The 19,319-nt window shown below is 50.3% G+C and overlaps 1 protein-coding gene across 1 annotated transcript; it reads right to left on the minus strand.

The window, feature by feature from the left end:
• Positions 1-8,110: 8,110 nt before the first annotated feature.
• LEMD2 (LEM domain nuclear envelope protein 2) lies at positions 8,111-19,092 on the minus strand. Its single transcript, XM_034069762.1, has 9 exons — positions 18,805-19,092; positions 16,186-16,226; positions 15,448-15,523; positions 14,161-14,237; positions 13,451-13,530; positions 11,031-11,176; positions 9,890-9,991; positions 9,696-9,798; positions 8,111-8,541 (listed from the first exon to the last, which is right to left on the minus strand). Exons 1-9 carry the CDS (start codon positions 19,058-19,060, stop codon positions 8,391-8,393), a joined length of 1,032 nt encoding a protein of 343 aa, XP_033925653.1. The 5' UTR covers positions 19,061-19,092; the 3' UTR covers positions 8,111-8,390.
• Positions 19,093-19,319: the final 227 nt, after the last annotated feature.

The raw sequence follows: 19,319 nt of genomic DNA on the forward strand, positions 1-19,319 counted from the left end.
TGGGTGAGCAACACCAGCTCTGCCAACCCCAAGCCTTGCTGGGGCCAGAGCATCACATGCACCATGAGGCACCGAGCAGCAGTGGGTGATGGCACCTCCCTGCTCACCCCAGGAATAACCCTGGTGTTCCACACCACCGGGATGCTCTCAGATCCCTACGGCAATGGGAAGCTCAGGCTGTACTCCGGAGCCAGCTTTAACCATTGCCACGCAGCTTATTCCTCCTCCTGCAACAAAGAACCAAAGCTCTGCTGCTTCAATTTCCCCTTCAAGCTCAATTAAAGCACCGAGCACACAAGCACCCGGCGCTGGGCCCTGCTTTGTTTCCACCTGGAGGAGTGGGATGAAGTGGGTTGAAGGCAGAGAAGGGGAAGAAGAATCCCTCCTACATTCAAACCACTCAGAGCAGCTCCTTTACCTTCCCCAAGGTGGTCTTTTATTCCCCTTCTCCCCCAGGTTTCTATTCTTCCACCACCAAACACGTTGGAGAGGAATTGCTACTCCACAATTAGCAGCCTGGATGGGAAGGAAGCCTGGCCACTTCCATGAGTGCTTCTGAGGAGGGGAGGAAAGCAGCTCTTCAGAGCCTCGCTGGAAGTGAATCAAAGCCTTTAGCATTTGGAGGAGTTGTGGCAACTTGGAAAGAGGATTTCTCCCTTGAAAGCTGCAGCTTTGTTGTGCTTTGGGTGGTTCCTTCCCCCCCACACACACCTTAAAAAGAATGAGAAAAAGCAGAAAGCAAGAGGATTTGTTGTAACACCTCTTGGGAACGCAACAGGATTCCATCCAGTATCTATTGCATCAGAGAGAGTCCAAGGCTGAAACTCAGCTGACATCACCCACAGTCCCTTGGCAGAGAGTCGGGGTTAAAAGCCCACCCTTTGAGCTGGCTTTTACTGGTTTCCCATAAGCAAAACCCAGAGCATCTCCCCTTTGCAGTAAGAGAAAGGGGCTCTTTACATTGTAGTTCTTGTTCCAAAGCATCTTGTCCATTCAGAGCAGATAAATGTTACTGCAAACACTTCCCGAGCCCCTCGGAAACGAGACACCCTGAACTAAATCCCTGCTGCCGGCTCAGGTTATCGCGGGTGCCACAGGATATTTACACCACTAAAAATACACAGAATTGCAAACAAAGCTGAACCCTCACAAAGAAAACCAGGAAAAAACCTGAATATTTCCCCCCAGCTAAAAGAAAGAAAAGCAAAAGCAAAAAATAGCAACTGAAGGTGCTGCAGATAGAGAAGAGTCAGAAAACACTGGGGAAGGAGAAGACATCCCTATAGAGAGAACTCCCTTCTATATCCAGGAAACCTGAGGTACCTCAACATTCATCTCTGTGCTCACTGTCAGATTGCACAGATTCCCTTCGAGTGCATCACAGGCCTGAGCCCAAGCTGCATCACCAGCGGTGGTGTGAGAGGAGCTGGGATCCTCTCAGCAGGAATACTTGGGGATATCAAAAGCAGAATCACTTGAAAACCAGCTCTCTGTCAGCACAGGACCATGTGCTTGGTCCTACATGTCAGGGTCAGAACCTGTCCGTGGGGACCTGGCCCTCAGGAGCATCCCAAAGGACCCTGCTGTGAAGTTGGATCTCAAATTGGTTGCTGATCATTCTTTATATCCCATTAAAAGGCAAGAGAAGCCCATAGCTGCTGATCTGAAGAGCTCTCTGCATCCTTAGCTCTTGGTACTGAAGCTCATCCGGAACCACATCCAGCTCCTGCACCAAGCACCAGCCCAAGAGCAGGGTGCGGGTGCCCTTTGCAGAGCCAAAGCCCAGTTGCTCATTTCCCTTCAATCTTTCACCTTATCCCTCCAAACTCCTTGGCCATAAGGGAAATCCTTCTGGTTCCAGCTCAGCGCCCATCCCCACAGGGCTCAAGGCAGACTTGAGGCTGCAACCTTCAATGACCCTTCAGACCTGCCTTTCCTGCTCTTCCCTTGGCTACAGCCAGAGTCAGAAATAGCTGCAGGGCAGCACCATGCTGGGAGCAGAAAGCTCAGCTCTTGGCAAGGAACCCAGCTCCAACCATCCTGCCATAAATCCTTGCCGGCAGAAACCCTCAGATCCTTTAGCTTACATTTCCTTTCCTGAAAGAAGATGATGTTCATAAAGATGATGTTCATCACTGGTCCCCACATCCCTCATGAAGAAGCAAGCAAAGCTGCTGCACTGAAGGATTTATGTGGCTGCTTTGTGGGAAGCAGCAGGATCAATGGGAAGGGACAGGAGCTGCTGTGTCCTGTGCTGGCAGCCCCCTGCCCATCCCTGGGGCTGGCATGGGCATCGGGCAACGGAGTGGGGCAGCGGCAGGGTATGGGAATGTGCCTTTGGACCGCAGGACAGGGGGACACGGTGCCACCAGACCCGATGGGAAAGAGCATAGGCTTCCTTCCCCCCCTGCCCAACTTGTGCCCTTCACCCCAAACCCCATTCACCCCCCTGCTGCCCAGTCCTCTCTCTGGCAATGCCATGAGTGCAATGGAGAACCAGGCTCATTATCTGCAGATCCAGGTTGCTCCAGAGGTTCCCTCCGGGTCCCCCTCGTGCTGGCTGCCCCTGCTCCTGTCCTGTCCCACAAGCTGGACCTTCCTAATGGTTTCCCACCATCCAGCATCACACATGCGGCCGGTGCCGATGCAGGACCTCACCTGGGTGCCGTGTGCGGCCGCTCCGGGCTCAGCGGTGAACGTGTCCCTGCTCCTCACTGCTGCTCGGGTCTGAGGGATGAGGGCATGGGGAGAGCCAGGACGTTTGGGCCATCAGCTGACTGCAGTGGGGCTGGCAGGCGCATGCGGTGTCCTGCTGACAGCTGCGCTCAAGGGGGGAGCAGCAGCCTCGGGTGTTAAAGGGAAGCAAAGCAGCGGGTCCGGGATGGAGGCGAGGGGCTGGATTCCCACACATGGATCTCCTGTGCAACCAGCTCTCCAGGAAAACAGCTGCTGCTCCTTCCAGGTCTGTTTGCCAGGACAAGCCCTCCCCTGGTGTTCATCCCATCCCGGATGGATTCTGGCTTCACAGAGCTCCCAGGGAGCTTCCTGCCAGGGCAACCTGCATCCTGCAACCTGCAGCCAGCCCATGGCTCCTGCCTGCTCCGAACACCCACTGCTGGGTCCGATCCAGTGCATTCCAAGGGCTCTGGGTGTCCCCATGCATCCCAACCACACAGGACCCATGTGTTACATAGGAGATTGCACAGCACACACAGTCCAGGCATCCCATAGGATAAGGAGGGGGGTTCCACTGTCATCACCCCATCCCAGTCTCCATCAGTAACTCCAGGACATTAGCAAAGCAGTGTCCATCTCAGGCCCCACAGGCTGTGGTGGGTTTGGGCTTCACAGCCAAACAGCAGGAGGCTGGGGAGAAAAACCTCCCTGGTGGGATAAGGATTGATGGATGTGGTGATTCTCCATAACTGGAGGGGAGAAATGAGGCTCAGGGAGAGCAGAGGGATCGAAATGATGGTCAGGGGCAGAGGCTGAGATCAAAGACAGCAATGAAACAAAGACTCCCGAGCCCTGACTCTGCTTTATGCTGGGTTGTTTTAGCTCAGGAAAATGCCTTTTTTTGCCTCAATAAGCTTGGTTTCGGAAGGAAAACTCGCGGAGCTGGGCACTGTGCAAGGCACTGTGCAAGGCATCGTGGTGCATCCCCACCAAGAGCTTCACAGCCCATCCCAGCAGAACACAGCAGTGCCACAAACTGCCCCCAGGCCCCTGTGCCAGCACACACCTTTGTCCTTGGCCAAGGTCCATCTGCTGGGTACCATGTGTATTGTTAAAGCAAGTGCTACCTGAAGCAATCTCATGTTGGAGCACTCTAAGGGCAGAGCAGCCCTGCCTCACATTAACTGTGCTAATTAGGAGCTGATTACAGGCATGGGGCTATGATTACCCTTGGCTAGCACTGCAGGCTGCAGCCCCATCCCAAAGCTCTACCAGAGGATGCTCAGGGACCCCCACAAGGACCCACTTCTGACCAGTTTGACATGGAAGTGGCCCAGGAGCATCCTGTGAGCCCAGCCCTGCTCCTGCCCCAGCCAACAGCTCCTCACCACCCTAAGGGTGCTGAAACACTGAATGAGGCCCTGCAGCAGGTCCCTGGGAAGTGACACAGGGGCAGGCAGTCACCTCCATCACAGCAGCTCCAGTGTCCTGCCATGCAAGAGCACAGAGCCCACATTCTGCCCTGGCGTGAGCCCGAAGCCAGGCAAGGTTTCCAAAGCCAAAGGGGTCTCCTCATTGAGAGCCAATCCCAAACACACCCATGGTTCCTACAGGAAGAACTGCTCTGTTAGGGCAGGGGTGGGAGGTGAGGCCAGGACTTGGACCTCTGCTGTAGTGAGGGTCCATTCAATAGCATACACAGAAACCTTTCCAGCACGTACCTGGAGGCTGTTCTTGGAGGCTGAATGAAGTAAAACCCCAAGGTGGGCATGGGGAGCAATGGGGCTGTGCCCGAGGGAGGTGCCTTTGGGCAGGACTCACTGGCAGTGGTTGTGCTGTTTCCTCTCTGGTTCACGCTGATCTCTCCAGCAGAACTGGCACAGTGCCCCATAAACAAGGCACAGCATCAGCTGTCATGTCAGCAGGAGACAAAACAGGCAATGGGAAAGGCTTGAAATGGAAGCAGGAAATGAGAAGATAAAGGGCTGATTTCATTTTAGATGCCTTGTGGGTACAGATTTCCTCTCTGGCAGTAAGGGATGCCATGGCTCTATCAGCCCCACTGCTGGAGAGTTTATTTATAGGGACTTAACCCTGCAAGAAACTAAGAGGGGAAGTTTGGCTGTGGCTGGGTGTGAGCTGTAGGGAGAGCAGGGCAGGGATGGAGCACACGGCCACTGCCTTTCCTTTGAATGGAGCTGGGGTTCTGGGAAAACTGCTGGTACCACAGAAACCATCAGCACTGCTCGTATGGAACAGCAGGAGCTTGGCACACAACTCCTCTTCTCGGCTGTCATGAGAGCTCATCAGAGAAGGGACACGGGGGGAAGACTATCGTGGAAAACATCATGGCAGCTTGGCTGAAAGCAAACATCCTCTGGCACGTGTAATTACACCAAACTGGAGACTATTCCTAACCTTGAATATATTTCAGCTGTAACTTAGCAACCTACACTGAGTAAAAGCATCTGAACAGGAATGCAGGTTCAAAGGAGAGATTTAGCCTTGCGTTGCCTTTTGTTCCCATACCTTAGCAACAGCTCCACAGCAGGGAGGAGGTAACCAGCTCCCACCGACTTCCATAGCAGCCACGGAGCCAACCTCCTCTCCTGCACTGAAGATCTCCCCCTTTGTCACCCAGACCTATAGGAGGAGGTTAAGGAAGTGCTTCTCAAACCAAACAGGGGTGAGTCAACCGTGTCCATGCGAGTTACACAACAGTGACTCAGGGACTGCTTGTGCTGCTTCAGGAGCAGGCTCTGGGGAACCTGGAGCTCACAGTGGCATGTGCCGAGTCACTGACACGGGTGGGAGAGGAACCAACACCAGCCAAGGAAACAGACCCTGTAGACAAGCTGTACTTGTTGTGTCTTCTGCTCACCAGGGATCTGAAACATAGCCCAAGACTTGGCTTCTTGCCTTTTTCCTTGACATAAATATCCACGACCATCCAATATCCACCCTTTTACAGTGCTTTGTAACCACCTTGCTTAAAGCCTATGAATCCCTGGCACACAGAGGGATGTGTCCAGTGATGAGCAACAGCTTGGGAACATGGGCAGGAAGGGACCTTAGAGTCCATCCCACTCGGGCACCAGACCAAACACTTCCCTCATTACTTCCCAGACTTCCTACAGCATCACCTGGTGCTCCACATCACGTCCCAAAAGCCATGGCCTGATGATGCTGCAATAACAGGATGAGCTGCTTGGCCCAGAGTCAGGATTGGTGGGAGCAGCTGTTTACTTCAGACACCCAACATGGGAGGGATCTGCCTTGCACAGAACAAGCACAGAACACATGGAGCTTGGGACACCCTCACTCATTGCCACAGCCTATTGCACCATCCCATCCCCTCCAGAAACAGCTGCTTGCTTTGGGCTACAGGAGTACTGATCAACGCGCTCAACCACTGTTTAACCTCACAACCCTCCCAGCTGTGAACCTCCCCAAAACACAGCTGAGCAGCTTCCATCCAAACCTCTGCTTAATGCCAACTGCTCCCAAAACACAGCCTGAATGTGCAGGCAAACACCTGAGGCTGCCACCACCACCACCATCGCTGGCGTCACAGGAGCCACGCTGTCCCCTTAGGCTGTCACGCCAGCCCCGTGCCTTCAGTCTTATTCTTAGAAACCCTGAGCTCCCTGGAGCAGGATTGATTGGCTCTGCCCGAGCAGGAGCCTTGGAACAACGTGTGACTCCTCCATCAAAATAAAGGTAACAAAGCATTCGTTATAAATTTATTGTATGTATTGATTTACAGAGCTAAACTGAACGTACAAACAGCACCAAGCCAGTGACATTTATCCTACAAAACCAAGTTGAATACAAAAAGATGACTGCGATGCCCGACTCTTCACGGCTGGATTCGGACGGGTTAAAAAAAAGCTAAGCCAAACCCCACAGATTCAGTTTAAAAAGGCTTAAGAACATAGGCACCGGTGTTTGCAAGGGTTCCATGGCGGCAGTGAGGAACTCGTTACAGCACTTCAGATCAATCAAGACTGCCTTCACTCTAGTCCCTGTTTTATTAACAGCAGAAGATGCTGGTCACTGTCTCAGACAAGTGGGAATCTCCTCTTCTATTCCAACACCTTCCCTTTGTGACCATAACAAAAATACGGGGTCAGAGCCAACACCACACAGGTAACTTCCTATTTCATGGGAAAGACCTCCCCATGCCGTGTTATTGGAGAGCTCCACTTGCTGTGGTGGTACCTGAGGGGTCTCTGCAGTCCTGCAGCAGCTGCCTTTGGGGTGTGCAGGTGGAAAACACACTGAAGCATCCCTCATACCTAGAGGAGAGCAGGGATTGGCACCAGGACCCACCTTGTGTGTGGCACCATCAGCCCACAATGCCAGAGCAGGGCTTTGGCAGCTGCTCTAAGCCAACCCAGAGCCTGGGGAGGAAGCCGTGCACACATCCAGCACCAGAGATGAACCTGGGCATTCACACAGTGCCTGTGTGCTGAGGAGAACCCCATCCATGATGACACAGGTTCAAACCAGCGCTGGCTTCCCTGCAGATCCTGCCACCTTATGCCAGAAATCAAATTGGTCCCTGCTGTCTTGGTGAGCCCCTTTCCAGTATTGGGAAGAGCAGATCAGCAGCATCTCTGCCTATAGCCAAAACTGCCAGACACTGGTGCTATTCTCTTTAAAACAAACACTTTTGCTGGACATAAAGAGAAACTTAAGTAAAGAAATTATTATAGAGCACAAAAATACGACGCCTGCAGCATGAACAGAGGATTGATCACTGCTCCTTGTACCCACTGAGGCTGCAGGAACACTGACTCAGCAATCCCACCCCCGTGCTGCACACCTGGTACGTCTCTGCTCTGACACACAGCACACACATTGCAGCTGCCCAGGATAAACATGTACATTCAGCCCTAATAGCCTTTCTAAAGCTGCTCTTATAGCCCATGAAGCAGCCCCTTTGGCTGTAGCCACAAGAAAGCGCTTTTGGAAGCTTCCTATATCCTTTATTTTCCACCCAAATTCCCCCCACCCCTCCCAGAAATCATAAAGCACAGACTGCAGACTTAAAAAGTATAATAGGGTCACAACCACTCTTGCAGCCCACCCAACCCAGCCCAAACCCCCAAGGCACGTCAGACTGCCCTCCCCCTAGGACTACCTTCACCTAATTTTGCCCCCTTTTCCCCATTTTAAAAGGGTGAAGCCAACACAGTTTCCTCACTAAGTGCTTTCCTCACCCTTTTGTACTGATAAAAACAAATCCTAACAAAATGCAGCTGAACTCCCACCCTAGTGTTTCCATGGGAAATGTTAACCTTCTTTAAACACATTCCCTGATGGACGTTGCCACCAGTTGGCCTTTGCAGAACTGAGGTTAAATTTGGAAGGCTTTGTCAGAGAGGTTCCAAGTCTCTCGACATCAGACAGGCCTTTTTAATATTGATTTCAAGTTGTTCTAGGTTTGCTTGCTCCTGGAAGCCAGACATCTGCTGGAAGGCTAACTTTGGTGCAATTCTAGCTTCTCGTCTCGAGCCCATCTTCTTTCCAAGCCAACATTATTGCCCTGAATTTGTGTGTGTGAAGATTTGCAGAAAGAAGAGCAAACAGCTACGTGCAATCCCCCACCCCAGGAGGTCAGGACCATGCCCTGCTCTTTCCCACCACCAGAGAGGGGACTGTCCCCTTGCCGAGGTCCGTATCAACACTTGCTCAACTTCTGCTCCTCTTCAGTGCTCTGAATCCGAGACGTAAGAAGGCTGAGTCCATCTCCACACGAGCATATCTTCTCCTGCTACCCTGTGTGACTCTGTCTGAATCCGTGACTCATTGGAAGCCAGGAAGTCCACAGCTCTCTCCCACACCCGCTTCATTTTTTTTCTGCAAGAAACAGCAAGAAAAGGAAAACAGATGAGAATCATATCCCCATTGTGCTTTCCTGCTTACTGCAACTGTGCCTGCTCATCAAGCTACCGCTTGCTGCCTCCTCTTCCCTGCGCAGACACTAAAGGAGATTAAACCAGAACTCTGGTGCAGAGGCAATTTCAGGCCAGGACATGAAAACACAGGTCCTGCCTGGGGGAGAAGATGAGACCCTATCTCAGTACCAGCACTTGATGACTGCCCTGAATTTCAAGCTCAATTTGCATTGTGAAGGGACGCTATTAGCAAACTGCCCTCACCCGTTCTATGTGCGGAGATAGCTCGAACCAGGGAGGACAAACTGAACTTCACCCCAGTTTTGAATCAATATCTAGTAATTCTGGATGTCACACACACAGACCAGCTCAAACCAGCTGGAATTACCACTAGGAGGAAAAGGAGTTCTGTGGTTGATGGAGACTGAGGATGTTTTAAGACTTTGCAGCACACACAGCGTGCTGTGCCATCACAACAAAGTAGCTCCATTTAACTAAAATACAACACTCATGAAGAGATGGAGCAAATAGCACATAAACCACCCAGAACCAGGCTGCACCCTCTGGCCCTGGAGCAACTATCTCGACCACAAAGCATCAAAACCAGCCATCTCACTGTATCTCCCTTTCAAGCTGCCCAACTTGAACTGGTAACTTTCTAGGCAGCAACACACACAACCACTTCAGGAGATCCTCCCAGTCCCCTGTTCAATTCATGGGAAGGTTTGTTCTGAAAAGCACAGCACCTGTCGGGAGAATAAGGTAGGGCTGAGAAAGAGGATAGCATCTTACATAGATGAGATGAAGGGGAGAAAATCAGATGCTCCATGCCCAAGCAGAACAAAATCCAATTACTGCTTGATAGCACACTGACAGTACACCTGTGTGACTGCACACACTGTCAGCCCCAGGACTGTCACATTAATCTGCAGCAGGTTAAGACATAGCCCAAGTTATGTCAAAATCCCTTATAAACTGAAAAGCCAGACAGACTCCTTGCAGCCCAGCTTCCTGTCAACTGTTTGCGCATGGTCTGTTGCCCTGTAACTGCATTTTTCAGCTGAGCTGAAGAACATCCTGCTGACAGCCCTCCTTAATGAACAGAATTCAGCTCACCTGCTCTGAGGAGGGATGAGGCTGTCCCGAACATGGAAAATTCCAACATAGGGGTAACGCTCCAAATTCCGTTCCCACTCCTTATAGTGGTCCTGGACAACAGCTGGAGGGCAAGAGGACAGAACAGTGAGAGACCTCAACACTGCACAGAGGAAAAAGGGGCTATTTGCATTTACAGAGCTACTCCATTCTACCTATGATCTTCTTCACCATTTCATACATGGCTTGCTCCTCTTCCTCCATTTTCCGCCAGCGATACTTAAGGAAGAGCAGGATCCCCCAAAGAGTTATCAGACCTAGAAAAAGAAATGGGATTCAGTTACCAACAGACATGTACTTGCTGGATGCTAGCAGGTTTATTTCTGACCCTGCCTCTCCCCAGAGGCAGTTTTCACTCCCTGCTATCCCAGCCTGCTTGGAACCGAATCCAAGCAGTTCATTTTGTTCACCAGCACAGCTGCACCCTGCAGAAACCTTGGTGCTGACACCACCTGCAGCAGAAGAGCACGTGTGGATGTGCAAGAGGTGGTCAGATGGCCTCATCACAGAGGTCTTTTCACCCCCATCAGAAACTTCAGCACAACCACAGGGCTTCAATTCTCTTAAGTCCCAGAGCTATCTCTTTTTCAAGAGGCCTCCCCCACAATAACCACTTAGGAAGACTGTCAAGCTTCACTGCTCCAAAGATAGCTGCTTGATAAGGAAATAAAGCCTGAGGCTCCAGTGCCAGCCTGAAATTCAGGAGATCTATATTGAAGGTTTAGCACTGACAAATGCCCCCGTTACAACACGAGCTAACTTTAGTATCTCGGTCTCTGCAATAAACATAACTATCCCCTTTCACCCCACCTTGTCTGGCTAGATTCTAAACTCTCCTAGTCAACACTCATCTCTCGTTATCACTGTGCTCAGTAAGACCTTTGTCACAGCTGGGGCATGATGGACTATTCCAATAAAACCTCTTACACTGAAATGCTACAAGTCACTATTAAAGAGGCCAGAAGACTTTGCAGCTTAGTGCAAGTAAAGAGAGAAAAAACTCATCTTTCAGGTAGGTTAGCAGAGCTATCTGCAGACCACAGTAATGGGTACTCGAGGAATACCCAGAAAGCTAATCAGCTTTCTGTTTTAAAGCAGCCATTAAGCACTCACAGCACAAGAGCAGGTCTACAGGTCTCTCTCTGCTGCCAGAACAAAGGTTAATTAGAAATTAACTCATCAGCAGATTCACTTCATCTCTGTTAGTAATTTCATATAGCTGAGAGAATGTGTGCATGCAGGTTCATCTCTACAGCTAGCAAGGGGAGAAGTTGATTACCAACATCAATGACTTACAACAGAAGAACAGGAAGAGGTTCATGATAGCAGTGACCACTGCCCGACGGAAACGGCAGCCAAGGCCCATCTGAGGATGGGCTGATTCAAGACAGAACACTTCCTCCACTTTGGTAACTTGTTCTGAAAGGTCTTTGCCTTTCAACCTGATGAGAAGAGGCAGAAAAACTTCACTGACCAGAACAGGCACTTCAGCTGCAGTCTTTAATCAAGACAGGGAGAACAAACAGACTGCAGATGCAGTAATTTGTTCTGTACACCACACACAAAATATACCAACATCCTTGCAGCTCCTCTTTCCAGAACATTTTGGGACTGGCTGCGTAGCAAGGCATGGATATGGCTTTAGAAAAGGCAGCAGGGCTGGAACTCCCACTGGTAAACAGAAGTCTCCCTGTGCAGACTCTCTGACAGCACCTCTCAGCGTGCACAAGATTAAACTTCAAATTGGATTCCCACCTCCCAGCACAGAGAAATGGAAATGTTTACTGAGTCACTCGGCAGCAACTGCAGAGAGTGAGGTTGAGGGAGGCCGTCAGTGTCCAGGGAGGTTACACTGTTTTCCTCAGCACAGATGAGCATAAACAGCTTAGCTAAAAAGGTGACAACGCATTAAGTGTATCTGCAGTGGGAACAGACACACCTTGGGATAGAATTCCTGGCAAAATCTGTAACATCCTCCTGCAGAATCCCTTCCACACACCTGCTGTGCTGCCCGAGATGCTTTAACTTGCTTCTTTATACACAGATCTACACTGATGCTGTTTCCTTCTTAGATACTCTTAGCCAACAGGCAGCAAGAAACCCAAGTGAGAGCCATCAGAGGAACAGGACTAAAGGGGATTTTGTTTTTTAAGCTACTAATTCATTCTGTGCTTGCCATGAATAACCTATTAGATGAAGGCGTTTTCTCAATTTACTACTGCACAGCTCACAAACTGCTGTCTCTGGGTACTGGATTCTACAGTAGCTGGAGACACACAGTTGTTTCCCACCCCCTGGTTTTATTTACAATCCAAATTCCATGAAAATACTTTAAATATGCAGCAGAAGAACCCAGTGAGAGCTCATTTGCAGTTCTGCCTCTCAGACTGGCACCTAGACAAATAATCTCACATAGCCATTTGCTACAAGTGCCACCAGCAGGTTCTGAAGCATGCTGAACTCCCTCTGATGCTGCGCAGACAGCCTGGAAGTGAATCCATGTGGAGAGCTAATTATGAAAACCAGAAAATGGGAGGATTTTGTCCCACACAGCTCCTGACATGAGCACTGCTCCTCTGTAAAAATAGGAACTTGAAAACTCTGGATCCCAGCCCACCTGCAAATCCAAGCCTGTCACTAAGGAAACTACGTCCTGTCCTGGGAATCTGCCACACACCAATAATCAAAGCAGTAGACACTGTCTGATCCTTAGATCACTGCAGCTTTTCAGTTAACATCAAGCAGTGGGAATTCATACAAGCTATACCCACCAACTCCAGCTTCACTACTGTTACAATTCATTTAATCAGAGATACGTTTAGCAGTGTTAAAAATGCAAACAAATGTTAGGCTTCGGAGTTAACACAGACTGGAGGCAGCCCACACTTCCCGGAGGAAGATAATGATGTCTGCAGACTCTGGGTAACAGCCTTTCATTAGGGAATGGCCCAAATGTTGTATTTCTTTACCTGAAAAAAACTGTATTTCTCTAATATCTCATGTACTGAAGAGATTTCTAGCTGAGAAACTCAAGAGAAAAAAACCCCACTGATGACTGACCAACACCATCCATAATCAGTCAGAGCATTCATTTCAACATGGACTGTGTGCTCTGCTAGAAAGACAACTGACACTAAAGATACCATTCAACAATCCATTTTCATCTCCTTCTCATCAGGACCTGCTCCAAAGCATTTCAAAGCATGGGTGATGTTACCTACTGATGAGAGTGCTTTGGTGTCTAATAAACCCTTTGGTCAAAGGATGCAGTTTCAGACAATACTGAAGCTCTGTCTCCAGTAACTGTGCTGAAGAAAAGATTTCTTGAGAAAAGTGATTCCATGGGCAAACTGAAGGAAGCAGCATGGGCAGACACCAGGACCACCACATCTAAACCCTGCAGGAAGCACAACACAACCTTTGAGAGCCCCAACCTCAGAGGTACACCTCATCTGGAAGACAGCATGTCCATGAATGCAATGTCCTGCAGTGCAAGCCTGGGCAACAGGCTTCCCAGGAGTGAGCTCAGTTGCCAGTTTTTGCTGCAGGGCTATACTTTTCACTTGGAAGCTTGCCCAGCAATCAGTGACAAAGCCAGTCCCAGACTGTCTTCTGAAATCTAACGAGGTATGGGAGCTTTTAGAGCACAGCACAGAGGATGTCAAATTATCTCTCAGCCAATACCCAGAAATGTAATTTAGTGGGCTTCTACTTACCATATTCCTAAATCCTTGTTACTGTTTAGTATCCAGTGCAGGGCAGCTTCAAACTTCTGTGGGGAGCTACCAGTTATGTTCTGTACAGAAGAATCAATAAAAAGATTAGTTCTCCATTTAAAATACCAAGTGACATTACTTCATTACAGTAGTTCCATTCTATAGGGTCCGTCCCTGGATTAATTCTTATCATAATTCTGCAAACTGAAGAAAGGAATACAAAACCTGAAGGTCTGCCTGGACTGAAGTCTTCTGACTACAGTAGGTGATGCATGAAGCACTCTGTGAAATAACACTATCCCAAACCGTTAAGACTAACCACTAAATACGACATAATCTTACTGACAGTTTACCATGAAAGAAATGGAATGCTAGATCAAAGCAGTCTTGTCTCCTGGCACTTTGGGGTATAGAAAAATCCTTCCTCTGCCCAGCCCTCAATCCAGGGAAAATTCTAGTTTCAGAAGACTGATGACTATGGTGAAACAACAAACCATTACGTTAGATTTACAGGGGCTGAATCAGAGATGTAGGAGATTATTCAAAAGAACTGCTGTGAACAGGCCTGGCCAAAGGGGCAGCTAGAGATAGAGGAAAGAATCAGGATGAGGAAGTAAAACAGATGGTGAATCACTTTAGTATCTATTATTTATTGCCTTATAAGAGACAAAGCACTATGTTATAACAATAGCTGTTCACAGCCTACTCACCACCACGTGATCCTTTGCTTCACTAACCCAAATGCATTTGCTTTTTAGATTCTCAGGGTTTCCGCATTCAAAATTACCTGGTAAAAAAGTCAAAGAGAAATAATGTTATAAAAAAAAGCCTTTCACCACTTCAGAAACACACTGAAGTGTTGGGGAATGCTATCCTTTAAAGTTGACTACAGCTCCAGGCAAAATGATTACAAGATAAGATTTATACCATTGGCAGGTAAGATTATGACTCTTGATAAAATGCTCAGCTACTGCATCTAGGTTGGATAAGGGCAATCAAACCTCGTGCTTCAATGTGTGAGCTCCTCCACACAGAATGAGAGGAAAAATACTGTTGGAGTACATAACCACCTCTCTGACCTAATGCTCTGCAGAAGGGCTCCTTCCATCAGGTATCAAAGACTGCAGTGCTGGAGTCAATGAGCAGCATTCAAAATGCTTTTAAGGAGCCTAAAACACAGCTCTACTTTCTACCCAGGCAGAATGCTGGTAAGGAACATCTAAATCTTGCTTCACAAAGCTGACCAAGCAAATACACTGAGAGACTGTAAAAGTGATGGAAATTCTGCAGTTTGATCTGAAGAGATTTAGAAATTCTGTGAAGCTTAAGTATCTAAAGCCTTCAGCCTTGTTGAGGTCTGAAATCTAGTAAATGGAACGTAAGGACTTTTACTGATTAACACTGTGCTAAACAAGTTTCTACTCACACACTGCATATCTAGCAGCCTTCTCCATCACAGAATACTAGTTATAGGCCAGATTTACTCAAACAATAGAGACTGGAGGAACTGGTGTGCTCCGTCAGCTCCTCAGCCAAGAAAGCCTGTTTTACTCTGCACTGAGAATAAAAGATGTACTCACATCATCAGCTGCTGTGTTTCAGCAGAGCTGAATCCCTTAAGTTACTTTATTTGTAAGAACACATCAGCTTAAACTTACTGGCTCCGAGTGCCTTCAAGACAATTTCATGATGCTGGTAGAAGAAAACCATAAACCGGAATATTTCTACCTCACATTCCAAACATATCAAGTGCAAATAAGGAGCACTCCACAAGAGCACAGTAACATGAGGGCATTAGCTAAGCACAATTCCGAATACACACATCTTTCTCTATTTTTCTATTACCTGACTTTCTCAGAGCTCTTCAGGTGGAACTGACAGTTCCAGAAAGTTCCAGAAACCCCACTCTTCAAACTGAGGTTTAAAATGTCCAGGCAGCTGGGAGAGGCAGTTTGCTGTATGCTTGCAAGCGTTCTAGAATGCCAATTGGAACTTACCAGCTTGAACGGATAAGTAGTTGTACAACTCGTGCAGCACGTTCATTACTACATCCTTCTGTTTAGCTTGACAGAACTGAAAGTCAGAAACAGGTAACAAACATGACCAGTCTGGCAGCAACAGGACAATGGTCAGACAAAGCTAAAAATACCACAACAACACCCCAGCAGTGTGTTTGGCTCCATCATGCACCACTAGTTCAAACTAAACACACCTGCAGCAAAGATTCACAGTTCATGAGTCAGATCGAGTGAGCGCATCCCCAGCCCAGGCTGTACCACCAGACATCAGCCCGATCACCCATGGATTCTTTGCCTCCAAAACATCCCCTAACCATAACCCTGAATCCAGTGCAAGATTTTCTCTCTCCTAATAATACATTAGGATAAAAAAACGGGGCTGTACAAACCCTTCATGATGGAGTTCAGGGAATTAGTTGGATTAAATCTTGTATTGCCAAGGCTGAACACAGCTTTATTGCAAACCAATACCGCTGCTGGTACAATATTAAAGAAATTGATTCACGTAATTGGGAATTTAAATTTTGATCTTTCAGAGTCTCAGACACAGCCCTAATTTAATCTGCCCCATTCATTCCAAGTCACTGAGCCACGATTTTTCTGTAAACCAACAGAACTAATCATTTTGCTGTGATACTGATATCAGTGGAAGTTACCTACAGTAATTACTCTTGTGTGAGAGCCACAATACTTGAAGATAAATAAATAGATGCTTACATCATCTGTTCTTTTGTCACAATCCACAGGCAAGAGATTAACTACGAGAGAGAAGGGGAGGGTGAGTTAGTTGCCTGCAAAACAAGAGCTTTGATCAAGAAAGTAATTATCTTTTTAAAAGACGGCTCTACTTTAAAGCCTGATTCTGCTGTTCTTACTCTCACCCTACAGTACCTTGCTATGCAAATAGCACATTCAAAGCGCAGCTTTGGTAGGCAGCAAAACAAATAAAACGGGTGCAAGTGATGAATTCCGTGCAGCTGGAAATTAAAAAGTGGGCTCTGAATGTTTTAACAGCTCCTGTTCAAGACATTTCATGTTCCTTTACTATCCCACACCTTCACAATGATCTTTTACCATCTAGTGATGCCACTCGCTGCATGCCACGCTCACCTGAAATATCACGGGGATAACAGGGATTTAAATCAAGCCTCCTCAAGGCAAAAGCAGGGGGGTTATTTCAGTTGGAGCTGTTAGCTCTGCAGTTATGGCCTCTGGTTTAAACAGCTCCCTCCTGCCCCAACACCTTGGCCACTGGTCCAGCACACAGCACTTCCGAGCAATCTAAACCACTTGAGAACTTCAGGATTTGCTGCTATGCTGCAAGATCCCTTGCTTCAAAATATCATTGCTTTCAAAATGTCCAAGGTGCAAAGGCTCTATCAGAAATACAGTGACGGTGGACAGTTTTATTCTGACTTGGAGAAAGCAGCACAGAGCTTTCCCAACCCATGCAAAGCACACAGACACCTACAGCAGGCTGAGTTTAAGAACCTGCACCTTCCTAACTGTACCCCAAACTCCTTCTTTCAGTTCAAAGCCATGGAATGGCACCACTTCCCTTCCAATACTGTTCTAGCTAGGGAATTCTGCTTTAAAAACTGGGAGACAGGGAAGCCCCTTTTCATTTCAAAGCTCTGCCACCCCTGAAGTGCTGAAGAATCAATTCGACCGCTGTAGTGCCAGGATAAAGGCCACGAAGGGCTGTGCTGTGCAGAGGCCAACATTGAAAACACACAACGGGCAATTACACAGACATTATGTTACACAATGGACAACCATAAAACACATCCTTGGCCAAGCAGAAATGTCACTCTCCATAAAACCCATGGTTTTGAAGGACCGAAGGCCAAATTCATTTGGAAAAAGCACACACTTGACTTACTTTCCATAACTAACAATGTTTCCCACAGGCAAAGGGAGATGGAGATGGGGACAAGAGCAGAGCTGTCAGGTTATGGCAATGAGAATTGTAAGTGTGATGGTGATGGAAGTCGTAAGAAGCAAGCAGAAAAGACAGGTGAAGAATGAAGTTCAAACCCAGGATGCAACCAGTGCACGTACAGTTCTCCTCTGTCTTGTCAAGCCAGCCTGACCCCATCATCTTCACCACGAGGATGCCCACAAATATGAGCAGCAGCACGACGCTGGCGAAGCAAAGGAACTGGGAGAGGCAATACTCGAGGCCTTTGCCCTTGCCCTCCATCTGCTGCCTCGGGGCTGACCGCAACAAGCGAGTCCGGGGGGTTACTGCTTGCCCTGCTCCCGACCTGTCCCACCAGCTCCCCGAGCCCAGCCCTGCATCGCTGGGAGCCCTCCATGGCAGCCGCCGCATCAATCCCCCTCCCCAGCCGCCTGCCTCCTTCTGCTCTCCAGAAGCCCAGTCCTCTCTCCCTCTCCCAGGCCGGTGACTCAAGCCTCCCGACGAGGAGCCCCAATGGCTGCTGGCTGTCGCCTCACTTCCCCGGCTCCACCAGCTGTTAGAGAGCCCCTTCCTTTCCCCTGCTGTCTCCCACTGAGCTCGGGAGCTCTGCCCCCCAGTTCCCAACGTGCTCCAATGGCTCCTGGATTTCAGGCCCTCATCGCTGGAAAGGGGCTTGGAGCTGAGCCCCCCGCTCCTGCTTGTGAAGCTGCCCCAGGAGGAGGACGTGGAGCTCAGCCCCCCAACCCCATCCAGGGATGACCCTGACCCAGCCCTGATTCCGAGCCCCCCACTTCTCTCTGCAGATGGACTCCACTGGGATGTCGAATCCAGCTCCCGAAACCTGTCCAGGGATGGCCTCAACCCACTGCTGAGCCCCCCACTCCTCTCTGTGGACGTGCCCCACTGTGCTGAGGAGCCTGAGCCCCGAAACCCATCCAGGGACGGCTCTGACCCAGCGCTGAGCTCCTCACTCCTCTCCGTAAGTGTACTCCAATGGGACGTGGAGCCTGGGCTCCGAAACCCATCGAGGGCCGTGCCCAGCCCGGTGCTGAGCCCCCTGCTCCTGTCTGCAGCTGTGTCCCACCGGGACGTGGGGCTCAGGCCGCCGCTCCTCTCCAGGGCCGGGTCCCACGGTGAGGAGGAGCTCAGCCCCCCGAGCCCGCCCAGGGACAGCCCCGGCCCGGCCCCGCTTCTCTCCACAGCCGCTCCCCACTGCGCCGAGGGGCTCAGCCCCCCAAAGCTCTCCCTGCTCGGGCCGCCCTCAGCCCTGGAGCCGAGGCCTCCGCCCCGGCCCGGCGGAGACCCCCGGCAGTCCCCCCAGGCCGGCCCGCCGCCCTCCCCAGACGTCCCCCAGCGGGACGCTGGCAGCCGCCCCCCTTCCTCCTCCTCCTCTTCCTCCTCCTCCTCCTCCTCACTGTCGCGGGCGGCCCCGGTGGAGCTGAGGTTGAAGCCGGAGCGCTGCCGCGAGGGCGAGGCCTGCTGCGGCCTGGCGGGGCTGCGGGCCGGGCTGTGCGGAGCGCCGCGGCCCCTGCGCCGGGCGGCCGCCACCTCAGCCCGCAGGCAGCCCAGCTTCTTCAGGTAGACCTTGCGGGTGGTGGCGGTGATGGGCCCCGGCCGGTAACCGAGCGCCACCAGCTCCTTCCGGAGCTCCGCGTCCGTCAGCTCCGCCATGGCCGCGGCGCTGACACCAGGCCGCACCGGAAGCACTCTGCCAGCAGGGAAGCGCGGCCGCCATCTTGGGAGGGGCGCGACGCACCCGCTCCGGCGGCCATTTGGGGAAGGGCAAAGGGGAGGGGCCCGCGGCCGCCATGTTGGGGGGGCGGGGGGAACGGGACTGAGCGCCGCCATCTTGTGAGGGCAGGGTCGCTGGGTCGGCCATGTTGGGGAGGTCGCGGTGCCCTCCCGAGCGGGGCTGGTGTCCGGAGGGAGC

The sequence above is a fragment of the Melopsittacus undulatus genome, chromosome 16 (assembly GCF_012275295.1).
Source record: "Melopsittacus undulatus isolate bMelUnd1 chromosome 16, bMelUnd1.mat.Z, whole genome shotgun sequence".
Classification (NCBI taxonomy): domain Eukaryota; kingdom Metazoa; phylum Chordata; class Aves; order Psittaciformes; family Psittaculidae; genus Melopsittacus; species Melopsittacus undulatus.